Source organism: Dromaius novaehollandiae, chromosome 1, assembly GCF_036370855.1.
Source record: "Dromaius novaehollandiae isolate bDroNov1 chromosome 1, bDroNov1.hap1, whole genome shotgun sequence".
NCBI classification, from domain to species: Eukaryota; Metazoa; Chordata; class Aves; order Casuariiformes; family Dromaiidae; genus Dromaius; species Dromaius novaehollandiae.
This window is the reverse complement of record NC_088098.1, coordinates 92,707,062-92,730,158: the sequence shown is the minus strand read 5'-3', so window position 1 is coordinate 92,730,158 and position 23,097 is coordinate 92,707,062. Positions and strand designations below refer to the sequence as shown.

Here is a 23,097-nt window from a genome sequence, read left to right as displayed (position 1 = left end):
ACATAGATGTAGATAGCTAGATAGATTTTGTTTGAAATGCTGTTTACTTTCCTTTTAAAAAAAACAGGGTACTGGGAACTGCAATGAGGTCATAGCAATTGAATATGATTATGTAGAGTCTGCGCTGAGGGGTATTCCACTAACTATATCTATATATGCATGTGTTTATTTGTATAAATGTGTGCGTGTGTGAATATTCATGTTTAATAATGTATTTAAATACATTTGAAGAGCAAAGGCCTTAATAATAATCTAAGACAAAATTCTCTTTCTTGGGCTATTTTACATTAAAAATAAATGAGAGGTAACTTCGTAGTGTAGCAGAGAAGATGATGTCTTGATATTAGCACTATAACAGAGAACAGAATCTGATTCTTTCAAAATAAGATAAGCTAAATTTGAATTTTGGTAGAGGAAATCCTGAGAATCCAGAAATCTTTTTATATTTTTAACATGCTTAATGTTGTCATACTGTAGTTTAAATGTTGTCTGGAATATTTTTTCACAGTGACAGATATAGCTATCCTGCTTATATGTATTCTGAGAAAACACAGTGTTATAACTTTAAAGACGTGTGCTGGGGGGGGGGGGATGCATTAATGTTCACTCACACTCCTGCGTTGCCATGATTTTCTGTGCATGCAAACCTGTATTTTTTTCCCACATGTGCATGGGGGTGGTTCTGTGTGTGAACATGCACATCTTCCTTATAATAGTTTACAGAAATTTGAAGACATAAGATGAATAGACCTAGAAATTACTTAGGCATAGAAATTACTTTAGAAATATGTAGAAAGAAAAGGGATGATTTCTATTGATTGTTTTTAAGCAGAATATTTTAAAAAACTCTTGTTACAGAAGCATCATTTTCTCTGTCTACAGGAAGTCTACTGAATGGACTTGGGGAATAACATAGGAAGTTGCCCGTTCTGGTCTGTTCTGCAGGACATTGCCATGCGGGGTATGTGTGTGCATACGTGAAGGAAGCAGCGTGTGCATATATGTTTGCTGGTATGATCATGAGGGGAAGGGGGATTTTTAACAGCCATTTTAACATATTTTCCAATTTCCCTTCAGCTCACAGCTCCCACCTACAGTACGTCACCTGTACATGAAACATACTGCATGCCATGGCAGTAACCCCGCTCCTTCTTCTCCCTTCCATCACCACCCCACCCCACGCTTTCCTAACGTATAAATCCCACTTCTGGCAGTGGCTGAGTGGGTGCTTGCAGCTTCGGCTGCTCCAGTGGGCATGGGGTTGGGGGCTCCCTACCAGATGTACGTGCTTGCCGGGCCCCGTCTAGCCCTGACACACCTCAGCCCGTCCCCCGCCGCAGTCTGCAGTGTCCCCTTCCCCATGTAGTCTCTGTACAGTGGGAAAGTCGTTGGGTAATTGGGTCCAGATTGGAGATTTTAATTATTCATGAGGCTGGCAAGGGACTTGGGGGGGGGGGCTGCTGGGACTGCAGTGGGGGTGGGGTGGGGAGGTGTCTAGTGAGGGAGAGCTGGTGAACAATTCGGGGAAGAAGAGGGAGAGAGGGAGGGAGGGAGAGAGAGACAGCGTGTGCATGTGTGATGAGCAATAGCTGTGGACCTTACAGTTGCTGCTAACTGCCCTGGTGTTTGTGTGTGGGGGTGTGTGTGTGTGCGCGCGCGCGTGTGTGTGTGTGTGTATGTGTGTGTGAGAGAGAGAGAGAGAGAGGGAGAGAGAGAGAGAGGGAGGGAGGGAGTGGAGAGGGTGGGGGGGAGAGATAAGAGAGAGAAGAGGAAAAGGAGAGAGGAGAAGGAAGGAAGAAGAAGGAAGAAAGGGGACAATACGATCATGCTGTGCTGTATGAGAAGAACAAAACAGGTAGAGATGAAGATTTTTATATTTCTTTTGGTTGAGAAATCTCCCAGGCTGTTGGGTATCTGTGGGGTGTGTGTCTGCCTGAGTGTGTGAGGAGTAGGGGTAGGGGAAGGGGTGAGGGTAGGGGTAGGGGTAACGGGGAGGAAATTTCAACTGCTTTCAGCAGATGTCTCTTTTGCAATTCTTTAGCATCTTAGGCTGAACGCTCTTTTCACACCCTTCAACATGACTGTTTTGCCTTTCTGGGGTTGATGATGTGGGGAGGGGGGGTGGCCTACGTCCACATTTGGGGAGCTACCAGGATCTCCCCTCTATTATTATATTTCTTAACTGTGGGCAGATGTATTGCCTAGGATTTTCTGTCTGTGTTTCTGAGGGTGTGGATGTAGAAGGGGGGCTGGGAGGAAACGTGATGAGAAGTGGCTCTACCTTGAAGATAAAGGAAACAATTCTTCATCTTATGCCAAAAAAGAGAGGATACCCAGTGAGCCTTGATCCCTGGTCAGAATGCTCTCTATTGCTTCTGGCTCCGATGAATGAGAGATGCTTTATGTGCATGTGCTATGAGGTGGCTCAGAGGACAGGTGCATTCATTTTTTGTGTTGTAGCAATCTGAGCAGGAATTAACCTGAAGCTTTTTTCCCCCCAATTTATGCATAATGAAAAGTGCAATTAATTAATAACAAAAGCATTAGCCAGGGGAGGGGGAGAGTAACCCTCTTTGCAATACCCTTCATATTACGAGGAGTTAGACAACTGTGCACCAGCTGGTAAAGAGACAGAGGACCACGCCTCTGCTAGCTCCGAACTCGAGGGGATAAGAGAAGCTCACAGTGTGAACCTGTTGGAAACCAGTTCATTCTCTTTACTAGTATTGCATGGCTTTTCTTGATGGGGAATTGGGATGATGAAAAGATTTGGGTGGTGGCTAGTTTTCAGTGACAAAAATTGTATGTCCAAAACGATAATGATATTGAAAAAAGCTACTCAGATCATACTCCCCTCACCCTTCCCCTTTTTATTTCATGTGAAAACCCAGACCTGCTCTTGGTTAAGAGAGCCTAATTTGGCTGAACTCCTCGGACTTCCTTAGGAGGATCTTGGATTTACACAATTGGAACTTTGAGGCAGGAGCTGGCCCTGGGTATCTTTGTAAGAAATTTTGGAAACTTCCCCTAATTAAGCATCTGTAGGTAATGACAAAGAGCTTTGGTCCTTGCTTTGAGTGCAAAACTCAACTCAGTCTTAAGTATAGAACCATAATGGTTACTTTCTTTATGTGTTTGCATACATACATTTGTATATCTCTTACTATATAGCACTGCAGTACTCTGGAGTGATAGCCTAACACAGCGATGTGAAGAAGTCATGTTACTGTGGAACAGTACGGTGTTTAAAGAAAATCCAGGTTAAGGTGTGTTTCTGAATGGAGATATGTGTGTTATCAAATGAAGAGGCAATTTTGTAGAATAATGGGGAGGGGCAGGTGAATGAGATAGAAAAGGACTGTGCGTCATTCTGTATTTTTCCCTATGCAGGTTTCAAATGCTCTGCAATTAAAGATATGTTCACTAAAATCTGGAGGGAGGTGGTGATGGGTGGGGGGGAACACGTTGCAGCCAGCCAGCAGAGCACATTCATCTGGCAAATATGGGGTGAAAAGAGGAGGAGAAGGAAGGCAGACAGAGAGGCAGAGTGACAGAGTAGTGGGCGGAGGTGCACAGCAAATTTTAAAATAAAGTAGGTAGCTCTGGGATTCTCTGGAGTCAGAAGAGAGCTATTGGGGGAGAGGGATAATTTTGCCCATACCATCACAGGTTGGTCATTAAAGCTCCTGATTAATATTCTGATGTATCTTTCTTTACATCTGTAGAGATTCTCTCCTGTCATTTTTTATTCCTAACGTATTTTGAAATGCCTGGTATGCAGGTATTTTGATTGCACATAGTCCTCTCTCCCTAGTCCGTATATTAATCCACTGCATGGTACACACCCCTTTGTGCGTGCATGTGCTGCTCACATCCCCACTCTCCAGTCCGCTGCATCTGTACCACATGTATGCACACACATGCGCTCATTCACATATGCTTTCTGATCCTTATGCAGCCATACGTCCTGAATGTGACTGACCATGCATATTCTGTGGCTGTTCCTGTGCTCAGAGCCCAACTCCTACTCCTATACCTGAATACACACGCTTCCACACACCAAAATTGCCAGACTGGTTATACGGCTGTTGGGACAGCAAAGCTAGTGATATACCAAAGGAAGCTTTAATCTGGAGAAGAAAAAGACCTTGGTTTTCAGCATATGCTCTTCCTCTGTCCCCGCCCAGACGTTTCATAGAGAGAAAAAGATGGATGGGAATCACAGGCAGGAGTTTCGATCCCAAAATAAAGACAACTATCCTCAAATTATTTTTCTGGGGAAGCCCCCGGTGTCCCGCCTTTCTGGCAGCAAAAGAGCAAAATGTTGAAATTACAGGCTTGTGTGTGGAAGAAATCTCTTCACATTCATGTCTAGGTGTGCTTGTATGTGTCTATCCTCCCACCCCTCAAAGACAAATATGTTCACACACTTGTACCTTGCAGATTATCCTTTCTTGTGGGTGCAATGTCAATGTGAAGAGTGAAGTGTCTGACTGACTGTGCCCGCCCATGAGAGATGTAGATAGCTTAGTGTTGTCATTTATGCCCACACTTGATTGCACCTCTGAATCTTTGCCCACAAAATATTGAGCTAAAAGGAGGCATAACTGAAAGGCTGGGTCAAGGAATTTCTGAAAAATTGAACTTACCCTTTATTGCTAGCAAGAGGTGCAATCGGTAATACATGGAGATGGGTAGTTAGATAGGTGGCTAGAAAGGCAAGTGTTGCATGTGCCGCATATTAGAACAGATGGACATTATGGGGGTATGTGCTCAGTATTGGATTGCATGAGTGATTAAACAATAACCCGCTAGCAGGTTTCCCACTTGTGGGTGAGATGATTCTCATTCATCAGCAGCCATATCCGACGGCTTCCTTCCCGTTCTGTCCTCTGCTCTTCACCCCAGTGCCAGAGAGCCAGCGGCTGCAAAGGTTTAAACCTGCCACACCCATCAAATCAAAGGAGGGAGGGGGAAGAGGCAGTCTGCATTTCTTTCCCCTTCCACACGAGCAGCATGAATAAACAGGACTGTATCTCTAAAGATGCAGTTTAATGCAATTAAAGAAGGAGAAAGCATTAGGGAACTCTTTTAGCAATTACAGCCAGCCAGTGAGGTATCTTGTCATTCCTGGAACTGCAGAGATGTACAGGATGGAAGACAAGGAGAAAAAGAGAGAGAGGAAGATGCATGCAGAGTTAAGATTTTGTTGCCTCAGGTTATTAAAATGTCTTGGACATCATTTAGAGAAACTTAATTATACCACACAATGCAGATGCTTCAAAACTTGCAAGGCATGGTCTTACCTTTAAACACCAACATAGAGAGAGAAAAAGGAGTATTTTAAAAGGCAGGTGACCACCTATGCCCCTCCTCCCTCTACTTGCCAGCATGGTGTAAATCACCACAGACCATTGACTTCAAGGCAGTGGCACTTCATCTGCACCTGTGGAGAATCTAGCCTCTGCCTTTCTGAGGGACACTGCATGGGTTCTGCACTTCTCTCAGTAAACAATTGCTGCATGGAAGTTTAATTACTTCAGGTCCTTACTATTTCTCTTCCTGAAGCAATACCCATGGGATTTCTCCTGGAAAGCATGTCTCCAGAGAAACACCCCTCCCACCACCCTGTCCTCCTCCACTGCCTTTGCTGACTATTAGAGACATTGATTTCTCCTAGATCGCATAATGTAACTGTTCTTAATGGCACAGACAAGCCCCCTCCTAGGAAACTAATTGCAGGCAGAGTTTCCAGGGGGAGAAGGATAGCCGTAATGCTTAGTAGGAAAGAAACATTTCCTATCGTCATGTGTTCCTAAAGAGGAGTCCCAATAAAGAGCAGTCAGGCAGCACCCACCACTGCATAGAGGTGTCTCTGCTGAGCAGGTTGTATTGAAATTTATATCTACCTATGCCAGGCTGTGTGCATGTGTGCAACCCAAGGGACCGACATGTATTGTCTGTGGGCTTGTCCTGCCCAATGCTGACAATGTCTGAATTATCTCAGAGCGGCTCCTGCCTCAGGATAAGAAAGTGTGCAGTAACTCCTAACTCTGCCCATGCCATGCTGAGAGGGTGGATATCACTTGAGGGCTCCCATGTCTTATGATGAGAAGATCAATACCTGCCTTGCATCAGCAAGTTATATGAAGTCTGGGCACTACCCCAAACTCAGGCTGAGACTGACTGTGTAGCCTCTGCTTGTCTTATGGCATGTGAAGCATCTTCTGTCAAAGGGCCACTCTGCCAGGGAGCCTTCCTTCTCTCTTGTGGCTCTGACTGACTTGAGGTGCAAGAGGTTCTGCCTCAGATCTGCTCTCATTTCAGGTCCGCTGTCTCAGACTCTGTGATGCCATCACAGGATCTAGGAGCTAATCTGCACAGACATTACATTTCCCCCTCCCCATCTCCCAGGCAGACAGTGTGCAGGGGGAATTTCCTGCTGGTGACAGCTGCCAAGTTTCACGGTCTTTTTGTGCTAGTGGGAAGGTGAACTGGCCCATGTGTGTCTTGCTGACTGGGTTTTGCCTCCTGCAAGATAATAGTGGGTGGATAGTCTTGTGTGATGTTCATTGAGGATGTGTATAACTGATAGGGTTCACTGGCCTTATGCTGAGACACATGTTCTCTGCTCAGTGACTCCCATCTTCTCCACGTGCAGAGGACATGGGGCATACACAGACTCGGCCTGGTCTATACTGTGCAGGCATGTCTATGCTGAGTGTATATTCCTAGTGTATAACCAGGAAAAACAGCAGGCATAGCCTGAGGTCTGTCTCTGCTTTGGCTGAAATAGCATGAAGCAAAAGTGCATGCTTGCTTTTACATCAAGTGCATATAAACCTGAGATCTCTGCATACTCCTAGTAGGCTGGAGGTGCATTACTGTCTACCGTTTGCTCAGTCCATGCTTTGCTGGTCCTTGTATCCTTCTCTCTGCATAACTCTCCTGTTGTCCCCTCCTCCTGCACGTAAATGACTCTTTCTTCTCTTCTGTTGCTTTGGGCTTCCTCCCTACTCAGGGAGGATTTTATCTGGATTTGAGAATAAATGATGGTTCCAATGACCGACTGAGGCTATAGCAGCCTCCGATTGGGAAACCTTTTGATGGCAGCACTCTCTGCTGATTCGCTTTACAGGTCACTGCTTGATTCCAGGATTTGCTGAGACTGACAAGTCTCAGGAATAGGTTTGGTAGCAGTCCACACGTGGCCACCTCTGAGCTATGAAGTTCCAAAGTGTAAGACAAGAATCATAGCCCAGTAGTTCTGCACAGGGGTTCATGAGACTGACAAGAGAAGGTCTGTCATCCAGACAGGTTCTGCAGGAGATGCATGTCCCTTGCTGGTAGAAATACAGAGCAGGTATCTTGGTGAGATACCTTTCAACAGTAGAAGTCCAAAGTCAAACTCTAAAACCCATCCACATTAATTTCATCTATAATTCCAACCTAACCCCCCCCCCCAAGCATACTGGGAGATGACATGTAACCTCAAAGCTCTGATGGCCTCATGTGGAGAAGGTGTTTATATATCCCTAGGGCGCTCTCTATTACCTGCTGAGTGTGTGTGTAAAACTCCTTGGATTTTCATGGTTGCAAGCAGCACAGAGCAGTAGTTAGTATACAGGAATGAGTTTCAGGAGAGCTGTTTTCTATTCCTAGCAGTGCTATTAACCTGCTTTCTGACTTGATCTAAGTTCAGTTTCTCTGCCTGTCATGGCCCTCCCTGCAAGGTGCTTTTTTAATTCAGAAACTAAATAACTAGTGTGTGAAAAAAAAAAAAAAAAGATTCTGAGGCCCTCAGGTGAAGGCTGCTTTAGACAGGCAAAGCTTTACTATATCCATCCTCAGTCACTTCTGTAGTGCTAGGATGTTATCAGCCACTTGGCTTCCTCTGACACAAGCCATTGATTTTCTTCCTAGAACCAAGCTTTATTACGGTGGGCCACAGCCTGAGAGAATGGGCTACAACTTAGCTTTCTCCCTGCCATTCACCAGTGTGCTAACTCCTCTCCTTCTGTCAAAATGCACCATCCTGTAGTGATGTACAGTATGTGCGTGGGGTGGAGAACTAGTGTCATGAAAATACTGATTTGCTTTTCATATAACAAAAAGAATTTGTCCTTTTGGAGTTACACTAATCCTGCTATCTCTGTCTGTTATTCTTTTTGTCTCCTCTGCCCACCTGTTCTGCTCCTTGCTTTCTTCCTGCTCCCTTGACCATGCAATCCTCCTGCTGCTTCTCCTCTCCTCCAGCTGGGTACCAGCCCTCCATTACATTCTGCTTCTTTCAGGCTCCTGCTGGCATCATCAGCACTACCTCCAGGGTCTTTTTCCTTTCGCCTCTTCTGGCACTGGTATCAGCAAGGAAGCTGATAGGAGCTCTAACTACATGGGTTCTTCCTTTGTGCTTCTGGTTGCTTTTGCAGCTTCCCCAGTTCTCCTCCAGTTGGGCAGCTGCAGGAGCTACTGGAAATGACCAGAAACAGCCAGTGGTGCATCCTCACCTGTTGCATTTCTGTCAGCACAGGTGAAAATTTCCCCAGTCCCACCAAGCAACTGGTGAGTGATACAGCTGCCATGAGGGCAACACATGCAATGCAAGCTAATATCGCTGTTCCTGCTTTCTTCAGCATTCATGCTTCCTCCAGTCTTGTCCCTCTGCTAGTAATGCCACTGCTGGGTGGCAGGCTGTGCTCCAACTGTCTTGCTGGCCCAAGAGAAGATGTCCTGAACCTGCCTTCCCAGCAGGGTTCACTGACCTTGATTCCTCAAAAGGAAAGCCAGGATATACTTACCGTCTTTAAATTATAACCAATAAATGTCAGTCCAATTCATTACTCATCTTACTTCTGAATTTTCTTGAACTAATTCCAGCCATAATCACAGTATATCTCTATTTATAGAAAGGTGGCAATCTCACAATATTTAACCATTCTCTCTGTAGGAACCACCTTTCTCCAAAGGCTGGTAATTAATAAAGTTAATAGGGTCTGAAGAAATCCTACTCACTTGGTTTGAATTCCCCTAAAATTTAGGGGTTCAGGGATGTGTGTTTGGATTTGGACACAACTCTGCAGTTAGTTTTATTCCACTCCTTCCGTAATAGCCTAGGAGTGAAACTGTGGTCTCAGAACTTCTGATTTTTGTGGATTGGGCTGATTTCTAATAATCGGTAATATCCAGAATAATTTACAGTTTTGATTACTTACATAATTAGCAAGACTATTATCAATTAGCATCCGATTCAACAGACTATTGAATGGAGTCTAACCCATTTTTTTTATCAGTAGTATCCAATGACCTTATAAATCTGAAATGTTAAGTATGCAAGGATGGGGGGTTGGGGCAGGAAGGTGCCATGCTTTGCTCTTTTGCACAAGATGCCAGTCATTTATATTAGTTCAAATCAAAACCAGCAGAATTTAAACCACAATACTTTTGATCTGACCATTGCTTTCATTCCATCCTTACCTCTTCTATCTACCCTCAGCTTTAGGAGTAAGTTATTCAATGGTGGACTTAAGTAATTTTCCTTAAACTATTAATAAATTTGGAAAGGTATACCTAAAGAGGCAAGTATGACATGTTGCTTTTTTGACAGCGAAAACTTGCAACAACTCTAGTTTTGTCAGGAGTGAGGCCCACTCTCACAAATCATGTGCTGAGAAAACACCAGGAGGGCATTGCCTGCTCCACTGGAGCATGGTCTAGCTGGGAGGCTGTACTGGAGAAATGGGTAACTGAGGCAAAGTAGCTTTTAGATGCTGAACCAAAACACTGAAGTTTGCTCAAAGGCAGAGACACTTCGCTGCAGATTGAAGAATTACACTGAAATGGCACTTGTGTATCTCAGAACCAGGGGCAGCTTCCTCAGGATCAGTAGTTTCATTCTTAGCTTATTATGTTGGAGTAGTTGGGCTGGCAGCTCACAAAGGCCCGTATTGCACTAGCTGAGTTAGAATTTGTCAGAATGGAGACGTTTCCTGATCAAAGATGAAAGACAGTGTTTTTAACCCCTCCTGCTGTTTGCATTTCCAGTGGAAGACCCTGAGGAACTTCAAGCCCTACATAGAGTTTTGAGGACAGACATCCACAAGAGAAAATTCATGTTTAATGTTGAGAGGACCTTTAGAAATGCAGTAAAAAGCATGAAAAGGATGAAACCAAGCCCACCTGCAGCATAGGATCTGGTAAAAAGCCTTTCCTTTGTACCCAAAGGCCAGTCAGAATACCAGCTAGAAGAGATCCAATCGTAAGGAAAGGAAGACTGGAGCAAGGAAAAAAGATCTCCCCCCAGAAATAATGGAAGAAGTGAAACTGACCAAAAGCTCCATGAAGTAAACAGAATTTGGATCACTTCTAGAGGATAGTTAGCAAGGTTAAGATGTGTATCAATCTTATACGGTAGTAAAACTAGATATGCAGCAAAAAATATTTCCCATTATGATGCCAGTTGTACAAGACTGTAAATGACAAAAAAAAGAGCATCTATGAAAAATGAGCCTTAATGACTTAAAGGAACTTTTATAGAATCTTCTTTTAAAGCTCAGTTAATTCTGTTCTGTGTTCTTTGTTTTTTTCCTTTGAGTCATATGATTCCACAATACTGTAATAGATAACAAAAGACAATGCTTCATCTTGTAGAATTACTTTGCTTTCTCATTAGGGCCTAGTTGAAAAGAGGAATCTGAAATATGTGACAATATTTTCCCATTTTTCTGGACCCAGAAATAAGAATTTATTCTACTACAAGTTGAACTACCTTCTTAGAGGTATCATCTGTCATACGCTGTAGGACTTTAGAGCTTCCTTCCTTTCTAACTGTAGAGATATTGTAGGTATCATAAGATATCACACTTATAAAGTCCCCTAAACATTTGAAGATTACTTCTTGGCATGCTAGATGATCCTTAGTTTTATCAGCAATAGTAAGCTCAATTCCTACTTAACATCTAAGCCACAGTGGGATCTACAAAGCAAGTATTCTTCCAGTTGCTTTCCCTGCACAGCCAAAATGGGTAAGTGTGTCAGAGCACATAGATCAGGCATCCACAGAGAATGTATCCAAGAGGAAGGGAATGTACTTTTATCCAGAAAAATCTTGTATCCTTTTATCCAGAAATTCTTTGATTAAAGTATTCACCCAGAGATGTGGTGAATGTACCACTTCTATCTGAGTACATCTGAACCACATGTCCTAGGAGAATGTCCTGACTATTAGGCTATAGAATATTCTGGGGCAGGTTTCTCTGATTGTTTCATGGATCAGCTGATCTATTTTGCACAGAAGGATCAAATATTATTTGGGCCAGAGCAAGAGAGTGAAACAATGGCATCTTTGCTCCTTAGCTTAGTGTCTGTGGTACTTGTAGAGGGGAGGGAAGATCTACATTCCAAACCTTTGCCTAAAACTGTATATCATACATTGTCAATAAAGCCAGTGTTTCATGCCCATTGCGCATGTCCAATAAGATGGTTAGCTGCAACTCTATAGCAGCTGCAAAGGGAGAAGATCAGGATCTAGAAAAGGGGAAGAACAAGTCAGGATGTACTGATGAAGGAGAGTTGTTTCAAATCATCCAGGACTGATGAGCATCATCCTAGATTATCTGCAAAGATGATGGAAGCAATCTCTGATCATGAGCTTTGAATACTTTGAAGACTTGTGAGGGCTGGGTGAGGTATCAGAAGGCTGAAAAATAGCAAGGAGGAGATAAGAAATTACAGACTACTCAGTTGAACTTCATTCTTTAAAAAACAAATGGTGGAAATAATCAAATAAAGGAGATGATTAGGAGCCAGCACAGATCTGTCAAGAATAGATCATGTCAAACCAATTTAGCTTTCTTCTGTAACAAGCCTTGTGGATACAGGGGAAGTAGTTGTTATATCTTGTCATTATCTCACAGGCTTTTATCATGAGTTAAGCAAAGAAACATAGTCCAAATGAAAGCATTATAGCATGGATGCAGAACTGGTGTAGATAGCCCTGCTCAATGAGCAAATCTCTGATTTGCTGTTGAAGTAGAAGACATTATTGAGTGGGTTTCCACAAGGTTGAACTGTGGCCTGTTAATGCTTAATGTTTTCATTAAGTACATTGTCCTTCATATTTTGATTTCAACCTAGATGACCTGCTAGAGATTGTGCTTGTTAAATCTGGAGATGGCATGAGCTAGGTGTAAGCTGGTAGAAATTCCTGGAATTTAGGACAATCTTGGCAAACCAAGTACCTGGTTTGAAAAGCATCAGAGTAAATGCAAGATGCTCTGCATGGGCAGGATTAATAAATTACAACCAGCTGTCCATGGGGGGCAACAGGCCAGCTAGCCATCCTTCAAGAGAGGAGACAGCGTCTGTGGAGGACCACAAGTTCAATGTTAGTCTAGAACGTCATCCTGTTGCCAAAAAGGCAAACATTATCTTACCAGGATGTGCAAATGGGAGTACAGGCTATAAGACATGTTTAATAAGCCTTCAGCTCTGTTCAGCTCTGTTAAGTCTCAGCTGAAATGCCATGCCTAATTCTTGCTCACTAAGCATGGTCCAGTGGGAGAGAGTGCAGACTGGGGTAGTGAGATTTCTCTGAGGCCAAGGAAAATGTAATCTGTGAGGAAAGATTAAAGTAATTAGGGTTGTTTTACCGAAAGGGGTAAGACTGAGAGGGGTCAGGATGCCAGTCTTTAAGTACATAAAATGCAAGAGTAAGAAAGTGGTAATAATGTTTTCTTCATGTCCAGGGTTGGATAAAACAAGGAGTAATGGGCGTTTAATGGCCATCAGAGTGAATCAGAGTAGACTTTAGGAAGAGTTTTCTCACTGAAAAGATAGTGATTCACTGGTATAGCTTGCCTGAGGAAGCTATGGCAGCTCCAATCACTGAAGGGCTGTAGGAAGTTCCTCTGGACCAGAGGATGAACTAATCTCTTGTGATCTCCCAGCAACTATTTTCTATGATTAGTATCAAATATTCTCTGAATCAGGAGTCTGCAATCTCTCCTCTTGCAGATGAGAGCTTAACGACGAGGCTATAAAGACATATTTTCTTCTGTGCTCTATCTCTGGCTTCATGCTTATTTAATTCTTCCATGAAAAAAGCCTAACAGCTTAAACAGAAGAAGCTAAAAGCATTGTACTCTAAACTGCTTGCAAAGGAGGAAGATATGACTTGAGATCCTTGCAGGTGCAGTAGAGAATTGAACCAGCAACTCTCATAGTTTAGGTAAGCCAGTCTAACCACTGACGTATGGAATAAACACCTATCTACTGCATGTTGTGAGAGAGGGGTATAGCTGTTGGCCATTTCCGGGTAAGAGTTCAGGACTTTGAATCCAAAACAGAAAATGTCTTCCTGCCAGAGCAAGATACCTAAATCCAAGCAGTTTAGATATCACTATGTCTTCAACATTTGCTATGGACAGGTTCAAAAGGCATGCTTGGCATATTGTGATACTGAGGTGTCTAATTCTCCCCATATTTTCTAGTAGGCTCTTAAGAACCTGACTTAAGGCAATGGTTTCTGCAAGGCATCTAATCTTCTTCCTAGACCTAGATCCAAGATCTGTCTTCTGAATACAGACATCTGCTGGAACTCCACACTGAGATTTCTTTTTCATCATCCTCAAGCGATGGATTATTACAAGGGATTTATCAGTTGGTGGCTGCTTCTACCTGCCTGACATGAATCGTCTCAGAGTATTTATGTGGCAGTCACTCAGAAATTCCCAACTGGAGCAGTGTACCCCTACTGGCATGCACCTTCATTGCTTAATCCCCTCTGCTCCCATTATGATATGTCCCAGTGGTTCCTGGGAATACTCAATAAAACATGCTGAGATATAATGTTAAAGACACTGCACCTTCACTGGACATCTTCTCATGCAGCAGCAGAACTGCACAAAGCTGACCCGAAGTATCTTCTGTTTTCATGTTCTGAGTCCATATAGCCCCCAGGAAGATATCCTTTCCCAGGTTCTTTTAAGGCCTTTACACGATACAAGAGAGAGAACAGGACACTCTGCCTAAGTCAAGATTACCTAACTTTTTTTGGATGAGATAAATTGTATTACTCAAAGACACTCTTTCAACTACATCTTATTTTTTTGCTGTGCTTCACCTGTTTGGATAAAAAGTTTCTTGTTAGGGATCTTCTTACACTGTGTTTTGTTTTTTATTATTTGGCTGTATCTGAGTTTGAGATTATAGGAATAAAGCTTTGGATGTGTAAAGAGTATTACAACCATTTAATAAGCAGCTTTTGTGCCTTTATACTATAACCAAATAGAGTGCCATTATGATTTCAAATAATAAAATTTCTTTCTCTCTGCCTTTTTGGTTTGCCTTTTTTAAATAGGAAACTAAATCCTTTTCTTTTGAGCATACATTAAGTTTTCAAGGTCAAACACTTAGAATGTAGAGAATTACCTAATTAAAAGGGTTGCCAATCCATCTTTAGTTTGTCCTCCCTCACTTATAGGCATAATGATGTGGTCCTTAATTATATGGTCAAATACTGGTATATATTATATATATATTTTTCGATAGGATTCCTGCCTGATTCAGTGCACAGAATGGGATATATAGGGACTGAATGAGTTTTGCCATAAATGAGGGTGTTATCTGTAGATCTCCTGTTTCACTTATTGCCAGTGTTAAAGGTTGTGTATTGAATTGGGCAGCAGGCTGTTCAAAAGCAGAAGAATGGTCTCATGTTAGGGCAATTCAATACTGCCCTTAAGAATTAGGCACTTTCTTGCCTCTTGCCATGAGTTCCTATGTGATACTGAACAAGCCATATTAATGAGGCTTTCCATGGGTGGCTACTAATTGGTGCATTCTCATTTTCTGGATTCTCAGTCAGAGACACCTGGGGTCTGACTTGCAAAAGTGCAGATCTGGCATTGTACGGAGTTCTGCTCTCAACATGCACAGAGCTGTGGAAATGCTAAGCACTTTGATAATGCAAATCCAAGGCGTCTCAATTTGGGGATTTAAAATTAGTGGGTGCTCTGAACACCTTTGATCTTAACCTCTTTGTGTCCTGTTTCACTCACTGTAAAATGGAGATAACAACTCTACCTACCTCCCTGGGAAAACATCCATTAATGCCTGTGAAGCACCGAGATACTATGGCAAAATAGTGCCATAGAAAAGGACATGAAGAAATTAGTAATTCTGTATTCAATGCTGGTTTTGAATGATACGTGGCAAATAAGGCACTTTGCCATGCCTAAAATTAGGATAAAGAGAAAGTACTGAAGAGCTACCCACTCAGTGAGCCCTATCTATCCTTCGTACTAGCTGGGATGCGGTGAGGGAGACCTGCAGGAAAAAATGATACGAGATCATGTAGTTAAAGACTCACATAAGGCATATGCACCAGTGAGTCAAAGCATGGTTTCAGAGGCAGTCTCCATTTTACGTTTTCTCTTATCGACCTTTACCATGTGCCTGTAAAGATGATTATAGAACAGGTTTTTTATGTAACACATAGGAGTCATGATACTTTGTACTTGTACCTATGAACGATGGGTCTCAAAATAATTTGACAAAAATGGGCCAAATCTGTTATCATTGAAACTAGTACTATACTCTTCACTGGTGTCAGAAGTCAGCTTGGACTCTTAACAAATTAAGCCTAGAACACTCTTGTTATTACTCCCTTTATAAGCGAGCAAACTGAGGCACAGAAGAAAGTGGAATTACCTGCCAAAGTGATTCTGCCTATTTTCCTCTCTCTATCCATCACCAATGGCTTTTAGACTATTACTCATATGCTTGCATGAATTAAGCTAGAAATGACAGGAAAAGTGTGGGGTTTTTTTCCTCTCTTCTTCTCCTCCCTTGCTTCTGGAAGAAATAGCCTGATTAATGTAAATTGTTTGTTTGCTTTATTTGCTGGTCTCTTTATAAGTGTGTCTGTGGGAGTGGGGTGTGTGTCTGTGTGCAACACTCTCTGGGAGGATCTCCTGAGGGAGGGTTAAGCTGGAGAAGCAAGAGGGCATGCAGGTCTATGGTATCATAGGTCCCAAGGCTGGACCTTGATGCTGTGCTCATGAAGCTCAGGCTCTTGGCTGGCTGCTTCGTTGTTGCCTCGAAGAATGGCCATGCAAAGAGGTTGTGCTCACGCTGAAAGGAGCAGCCCTTCTGGAACATAAGGTCCAGTCCAGAACCAGCTTTATGAAACACGTCTTCAAACTGCGCAGCCTTCAAACTGCACTTAACAGGGAGCCAGAGAAGAGGCAAGAGCCTTGATGATATATGGTTATATATTTTTACTAATGAGAGCCTGCCTAGACTTTCTTCCTAGACTGAATAGACTGTCATAATTGTGGAGACTGTGAATGTCTGTACTGCGTTCCTCAGATCTGTGGCTCATAGGGTGGACACGGTTTCCTGGCCAGGCACAGGTGGGAATTTTTTCCACTCTGGCTCTATGTATTGGCTGCCGATTAACTGAGACTGCCTACTCTGTAGATGTATTGCCTCTTAAGCCTCTGTGTCTATGGATTATCTACAGAAGAGAGCTTACTTCTCCTATGGGGGCACATTACAGCCTAACATGTTCAGGAGGAAGTTTTATCTTAGCAGAGGCTGAAATGGAAATATAGAAATCCTAGTACAGAAATTCAGAAGTCTTGGAATGAAAGCAATTCACCTGAACTCCGTAAGACTTGTACCTATGTCTGTTGTCCTGAGGTGTGCCAGTATGGCATGACTATAAACCAGCCAAACCTAACCACTAGTTGTGACTTGAAGTATATGCCTTATTAGGGCTCCCTGTCTCCTATTTTGAGGACCTTCTGCTGAGATTACCCTCTATGACAGCTTAAGAAACCCTGCTCCTCCAGAGTTAAACCTCTGGCTCTCGGGACTGATGCAGGCTTGATGGTCAAGGCTGAGTGATCTGGAGAGACACTTCATGGAGGCAGTGTTGGTGGATGAAAGAGAAGGCCCTTATGCCAGCTATGGAGAGAAGGACTCTGTCCCTCTGCCAGCTCAGAGTGGAAATGGAGCGGCTGACATTGTAGGGAAGGAAGGGGCCTAGCTGCAAAGTGAATCTGCAGTTGTCTCTCTGAACCAAACCAGATACATGTTTGCCAAGAAGATAACGGAACTATAGCTCTTCTGTTAGCATTTGGTAGGTGGTGGGAATTTTATAGTCCTCACTGTTCCCACATCAGACAGGATTTCAGCCTACTCCTGGGGCAAACCCTGCTCTTGTGTTTGTCATGTGAGGACTGTACAGTGCCACAGCACAGACATGAGAAGCAGAGGTGGAGAAGGGACCTGGACTAGGTCAGGCAATGATTTTGTTGGAAGTATCTGCAATCATATGGCTCTGCTGGCTTGTTCTCCCCATAGAGGAAGCACTGACCACAGCTACTACTGCAACTTGCAAGCACCCACTCCAGAACTGAGTGGGCCTTCCCGACCCAAGGTCGGCTTTCCCGTCTCATAAAATACAGTAAGTAGCCCCACTAGTAGGGTTTGCTTTCTTCTATTTCTCTTCTTTGGTTGTAACCTGTCCCTGCAGAGGGGAAAATGTGTTCCTCATTGCCCTTCCCTGCCTCCTCATTTCTGTCCTCATTCAGTTCCATCTCTCACATGTGATTTGTGGCATCTCAGTTTCACACAGTGTGATAGCATGGATGTTGATATCTCCAACCTGTACTTTTTCAGCTCCTCTTATGTGTACTTGCCTCTGAGCTCTTCCTGCTGTCAGGCATAGCAGAAGACAAGAGTATGCTGAGTATGCCTCTTAGGGGTGTGGCACAGAGAGATTCTGCTATTTGGAAATTAGTTTGCGAAATATTTGAGTAGTGCAGATATGCTTGGAAAAAGTAACCAGAATTGGAGATGGGCACAGTTTTTAAAAACACAAGTTGCAAGTACTGTGGTGTAAAACAGGAGGTCAGTTTGCTGCCAGTGGCAGTGAAATAGCACTCACTCAGTTATATAAAGCACAGGAAAATGCTGAACAGGGTTTCTGTCATTGCTTTCCTCCACTTTCATCAAGGCCCTGAGCTCCTGCCCTGCAGCACCCCTGGTATTCCAGCTCTGATACTGTAGGATAGCCATTGAGCTGCTGAAAATTACGCAAGGATATAACTGATCCTTTGAACAAAATAATTCTCTGTTCAGTTGCTTTTTGTAAACCTTAAATGATGAAATCTTCAGGGGGCTTTTCCCTGCTGCACTAATTGTATACTCATTATATTGCCAGATAAGACTTACTTTCTATTAATTTACTCTTTGCTAAGAAAAATGTTTCATTTTCCACTGATAATCTGGCCTCACCTAATTCAAGGATGGCCAACCTGGGGCTTTTAAGCCAAAGGCAGATATCGAGCAATTTAAGTTTTAATTCCCACAACGGAAATAGGTCATATTATTGACAGTATGCTGTGCTGATATTAGGACTACTCTTCTATCAGTACTCCCACGCAGAAGGAGGCTCTCAGCAGCTGCTGCGGCCATCACCTTGCAGAAGCTCTGGGACTCAGCAGGGCATCCGGCCTAACCCCATCCTATGCTGGGTGCTGGGACTCTGGGGAGCAATTACTGTTTTCTGCCTGGGAGTTACTTGATGAAAATTCTTCACCTTACCTGAGGTACATGGTAGGGCTTTGAACACCTCTTGGACATTGGAGGATGTTTTTCTATGAGGCTTATAAGGCCAAGAGGTTTGAACTTCCATGACTTAGTTCATTCCATTTTAGAAAGTGAAATCTGTTTAGGAGTTGAATTACGCTTCATTACTAGGAGTGGACATAGATTGGACTTCAGCTGCAACTAACATGAGACAGTATGTGTCTGTAAAAGATCAAAATGAAACCATTTTAAAATAAAATTATTAAGGCTGCTAAAACAAGTGCTCAAAAGTTAGCCAATATTGGAAATGCAGTTGCCCATGCAACCTCAGCATGATCTCCTCTTCTATACGTATTTCAGTACACTTTTAATAACAGGAACACATCCTATTTTTCTTTCCAGGGATTCCTACCACACTGAGGTCACAGAATGGATCAGGCTGACTTAATGAACAGCTAGTCAATGTTTTGTTCTCTCATAATTAATGTGTGACCCCACAGCCTTATTCAATGAACACTATGAAAACTCTGCTCTGAAATCAGAAATACTCATTTTCTCCTGGGCTGCCTCGTGATTCTGAGCATTTCCCAAATATTACTTAGTTTATTTTTGCAACCCCCATGTGAGCTAAATATTATTACTCCATTTTTGCAGATGGAGAACTGAGGCACAAAGAGAGAGTTTGATCAGCAGGATTCCCTCATTTTTTGTGCCCAGTCTGAGAAGCAAAGGACCTGACTTTTATCATTAGTTTTTGTTTTCTAGCATTGCACATATTCAAAAACGTTCAGCACTGCTGCAAATCAGACTCAAAGTGTCTGAAGCCAGCTACTCAAAGTTGTGGAGCATATACCTAGCAACTGCCCTGTGAAAAGTATAGGCAAGGAAAACTGAGAAATTCTGTGGGAAAGGTAGGGCAGCAGTATAGGACAGCTGCCTGTTGGCTGCCCTAACCCTGAGAGCCTCTGTTCTTCTTTGGAAAGCCTCTGCCTCCTTCATGTTAACCTTCCAACTTCTGCAAAAAATGGGACCAAAAGTTTACTGTAATCCCTTATTCCCCCAAGTTCCCCCAAGTTCCCCCAAGTTTCCTAAGCTTCAACTATCCAGAATTCCTAGTATACCTTTAAGTGCTCTTTAAGTTCCTTTGTTTTACTTCACAATCTTTCAGCAAATATTTACAAGGCTAGTTTCAAACAGTGACAGGGTAGTATCATGTAATTTACAGAACCATCCTAACAAAAAAGATTTATAAAGGCAGAAGCCTAGCAGGATTTTCAAAGAGCCTTTGTGTCCAATTCTCACTAGTTTCAACAGAATTAAAGCAAGTATGTGTTTATGAAGAACCCACCCTTAGCTCCTTAAAATTATCCCTTTAAATTCTTCTTTCAGTCAAGTTCATGCTGACCCACTACAGCTGAAGCATAGAAATGTATATTAAAATGTCAATAATTCATGAATGTTTGTAAAGTGCTGTGATAGTATAGTCTGGAAAGCAGGCATCTTGGGGGTGTGTTCTATTTTCTGGAGACTTCAAACTAATTGTTTCTGCAACCAAAGCAAAATATAGGTGGAAACATTTTTTTCTCCATATTATACTGAGATCAAAATACTAGTTACCTGAAAACCTTTATAAGTGTTCCAAATCTAAACCAAGTACTCTCAGATGTTGCTAATGATCAGTCAAATCCCAAAACCCTATGACTGGTTTGAAACAGTACAAAAAATGTGTGGGCATTTGTAACTCACTCTTACTGGAAGGGATCAAATGACTCTTGTTGAATTTAACACCTGTTTGAAAATACTGTATCTATGCTTCATTTCTGATTTCAATTCTGCAGGATTTAGTGAATAGGTTATGTAACCTGACTTCAGACTATGGATTATTTGCCAATTATTCACATACTCCACTATGCTTTTATATACATACCTACATATATATAAGTATGTATATACACAACGTATGTGTATGTTTGTGGCATGCAGTTCATGATACTTGTGTGATAATGTTTCCTCTTACTGATGGGGTTGGAGAAGGAGAATAAAGAGTTTGAAAAAAAAGGTCACACTCCAAGACTAAAATATCAGATAAATAATCATTCATTATAATGGAACTTATGAGAATTGTGACTCTTTTCATGGCTAAAGCAGTAGTTCATCTGAAAAGTGGAGTATAACTAATGACATAACCTGGCCACGTAACATAGACATTTGCCTACAATAATCTTTGCTTCATTTGAGCAGACCGACAGTTTGTGTAACTTGAATGATGTGTCATATGAGGGACTAAGTATTGTTATTTTTAATAAGCCAACAAAACTGGGCTGGCAAGAACCGGTCTTGTCCTGTGACTTCCTGAAGAAGCAGGAATCATGTCTTTCTGCCAAGAAATGGCCCCATATTTTAGATGGTGCAAGGAGAAAGCAAGCTGGTTGCTACAGTATGTGTAATTTTTTTTCCTCTGTGAAATAGTGTCCTGCCAGTGCTGTTTCTTGTGTTCAGCACATTCCCATTGTCTTGACTCCTGTTGCTTGTTTCATTGCTTCCTTCCCCAGCACCACAAGGGAGATATATCCCAGAGATGTAGAAGTAATAATGGCTGTCATGATCATAAATCCTCATGCATTTGGCTCTTCTCACAGTCTGTGGGCACTTCGCCTTTCATCTGGGGACTCACCATTAGGACAACAGGATCCCGGATGGAAACTCTCTGAGAATCCCTGAGAAGTGGTTGGCTTCCTTCCATTTGATCTTATTTCTCCTAGCCTGTTTCAGCTACCCAACCTTTTGACATCCTCAGAAAACTCCTAAATGTGCTGAATAGCATTTGGAGGAGGCTGACAGGAAACAGAGCAGTCAGACTCAGGACTGTGTGAAACAATCTGCATGGATTGCTATCCATCTGTAGGACACTCAGCCATTTATAAGTTCCTCTAAGCTTTTTTTTCTTCCCCCGCCTAAGTACTTAGCTTTTTTCATCACCATCTATGTTCATGGCTGCAGCTCTTCCTTTGCCTTTGGGAGTCTGATCCACACATCATTCATTGATTTATTTTTAGCTACATTGCTAATTATTATTTTTGTGAATATAGTGTTTCATTATTTATTAAATATGGGGAGACATTTTAGTCATTTCTCAGTAGAACGAATGTGAATTCAATAACCAAAAGGAGATCTCTGCATATGGGTTAAGAGAGCTAGGAAGAATGGTCTGGCAAAGACGTATGGTCTGACAGGTGAGAGCTATTGTTGTACAAAGGAATGTTACTAAGAAAGCACTAACAAGCTGTTCTCAACGTGAATAAGCAGCAGAGGGCTGAGCGAAACTCTGTGAGGAACTCTGTAGTTCTCCAGTGGAATAACAGCCAGAGAAGCCCAAAGAATCATCTTTTGTGAAAATGTACAAAGACTGACATGATACACTGCTTTTGCAGGGTGGGTAAAAGATGAAGAAAACCAGTCTTCCTGCAGTGGAAAGCATGGGCCTAGAGGACCCTCCAGTCCACCCTGCAGTGGATCCAGCTGGCCCTCAGGGATTCTGAATGATCCTCTCCTCACTACAAAGCTATGCAACATGATCTGGTCCTTATTAACAGGAGATGAAACACTGCACAGTTTTCTTATGTTATTCTCTTTGTGCATACTTCCCAGTGCTTTCTGTCTGGCTTTGCACTGGGTCCTGAGGGAAGAAGCCCCTATTCCAAAAACAGATTCTGCTCAGGATGAAAACTTGCTTTCCAGAACATTTCTTTAGCAGAACAGAAAGAAATGGAAAGGGCTTTTTGCACTGTGCCTGCCCAGCCATCCTCTCATGCTCACCAGAGGTCCCTTCTCCCTTGAGTCCTCTGCCAGTGCAGCCCATGGCTGCTGAGTAAAGCCCTCCACAGAGAGGACTCCAAGGGTGCCAAGGTAGTTCAGTTTGGCTATGCTAAAGATACACCAGAGAGAGAGCAATCTAAACTGTTTGCCTGGGGAGAACATATTACAATGCATGCTGCCTTGAGGCTACTGCTGTGCTTCCCAGCTCAAGCATGGAAAAAAGCTAAAAGACTTCAGGACTAAGATGTTTAAAGCCAATTGAAGCCCTTTTTTAATAACAACTTAAAGATGGGAGGCCCAGGAAGTTAAAAAAAAATGGAAAGAAAAAACAGCTGCCCTACAGCAAGGAGTTAGTGGAAGCTCTGGGTGACTGCTTGTGGATGGGCTGTGATATACCAGCCCTTGTGAGCAGTGAATCCAAACACTTAAGGCTTTTTTCCCTAGCACGTCTATTCAACATGTCCCTGTTGGCTGGAGGTCTTTGTAGCACTAGCTTAACAGTGTTCACAAAGGGCCTATTACAGCATGAACTGCAGGCCTGCCTCCCCCTGCCCCCTTTTTCAGTAGGGTTATGTTCAGGAGAGGAGCAAAGTAGGATGCAAAAATGGCTTGAAGCCACATGTGCATTTCCCATATTCCAGTGCCAGTCTCTAGAAAAAGCGATTAAGCCTTGAGGCTGCTCAG

At 42.7% G+C, this 23,097-nt stretch overlaps 1 protein-coding gene across 1 annotated transcript in view; it reads left to right on the top strand.

Moving 5' to 3' along the window:
* The first annotated feature begins 1,511 nt into the window (after nucleotides 1–1,511).
* Nucleotides 1,512–23,097, top strand: part of GAP43 (growth associated protein 43) — a 56,785-nt gene continuing 35,199 nt past the window's right edge. The window contains exon 1 of the mRNA XM_026093990.2: nucleotides 1,512–1,855. Coding sequence (XP_025949775.1) covers nucleotides 1,826–1,855 — 30 coding nt within the window. The 5' untranslated portion in view covers nucleotides 1,512–1,825. The remainder of the gene's footprint in view (nucleotides 1,856–23,097) is intronic.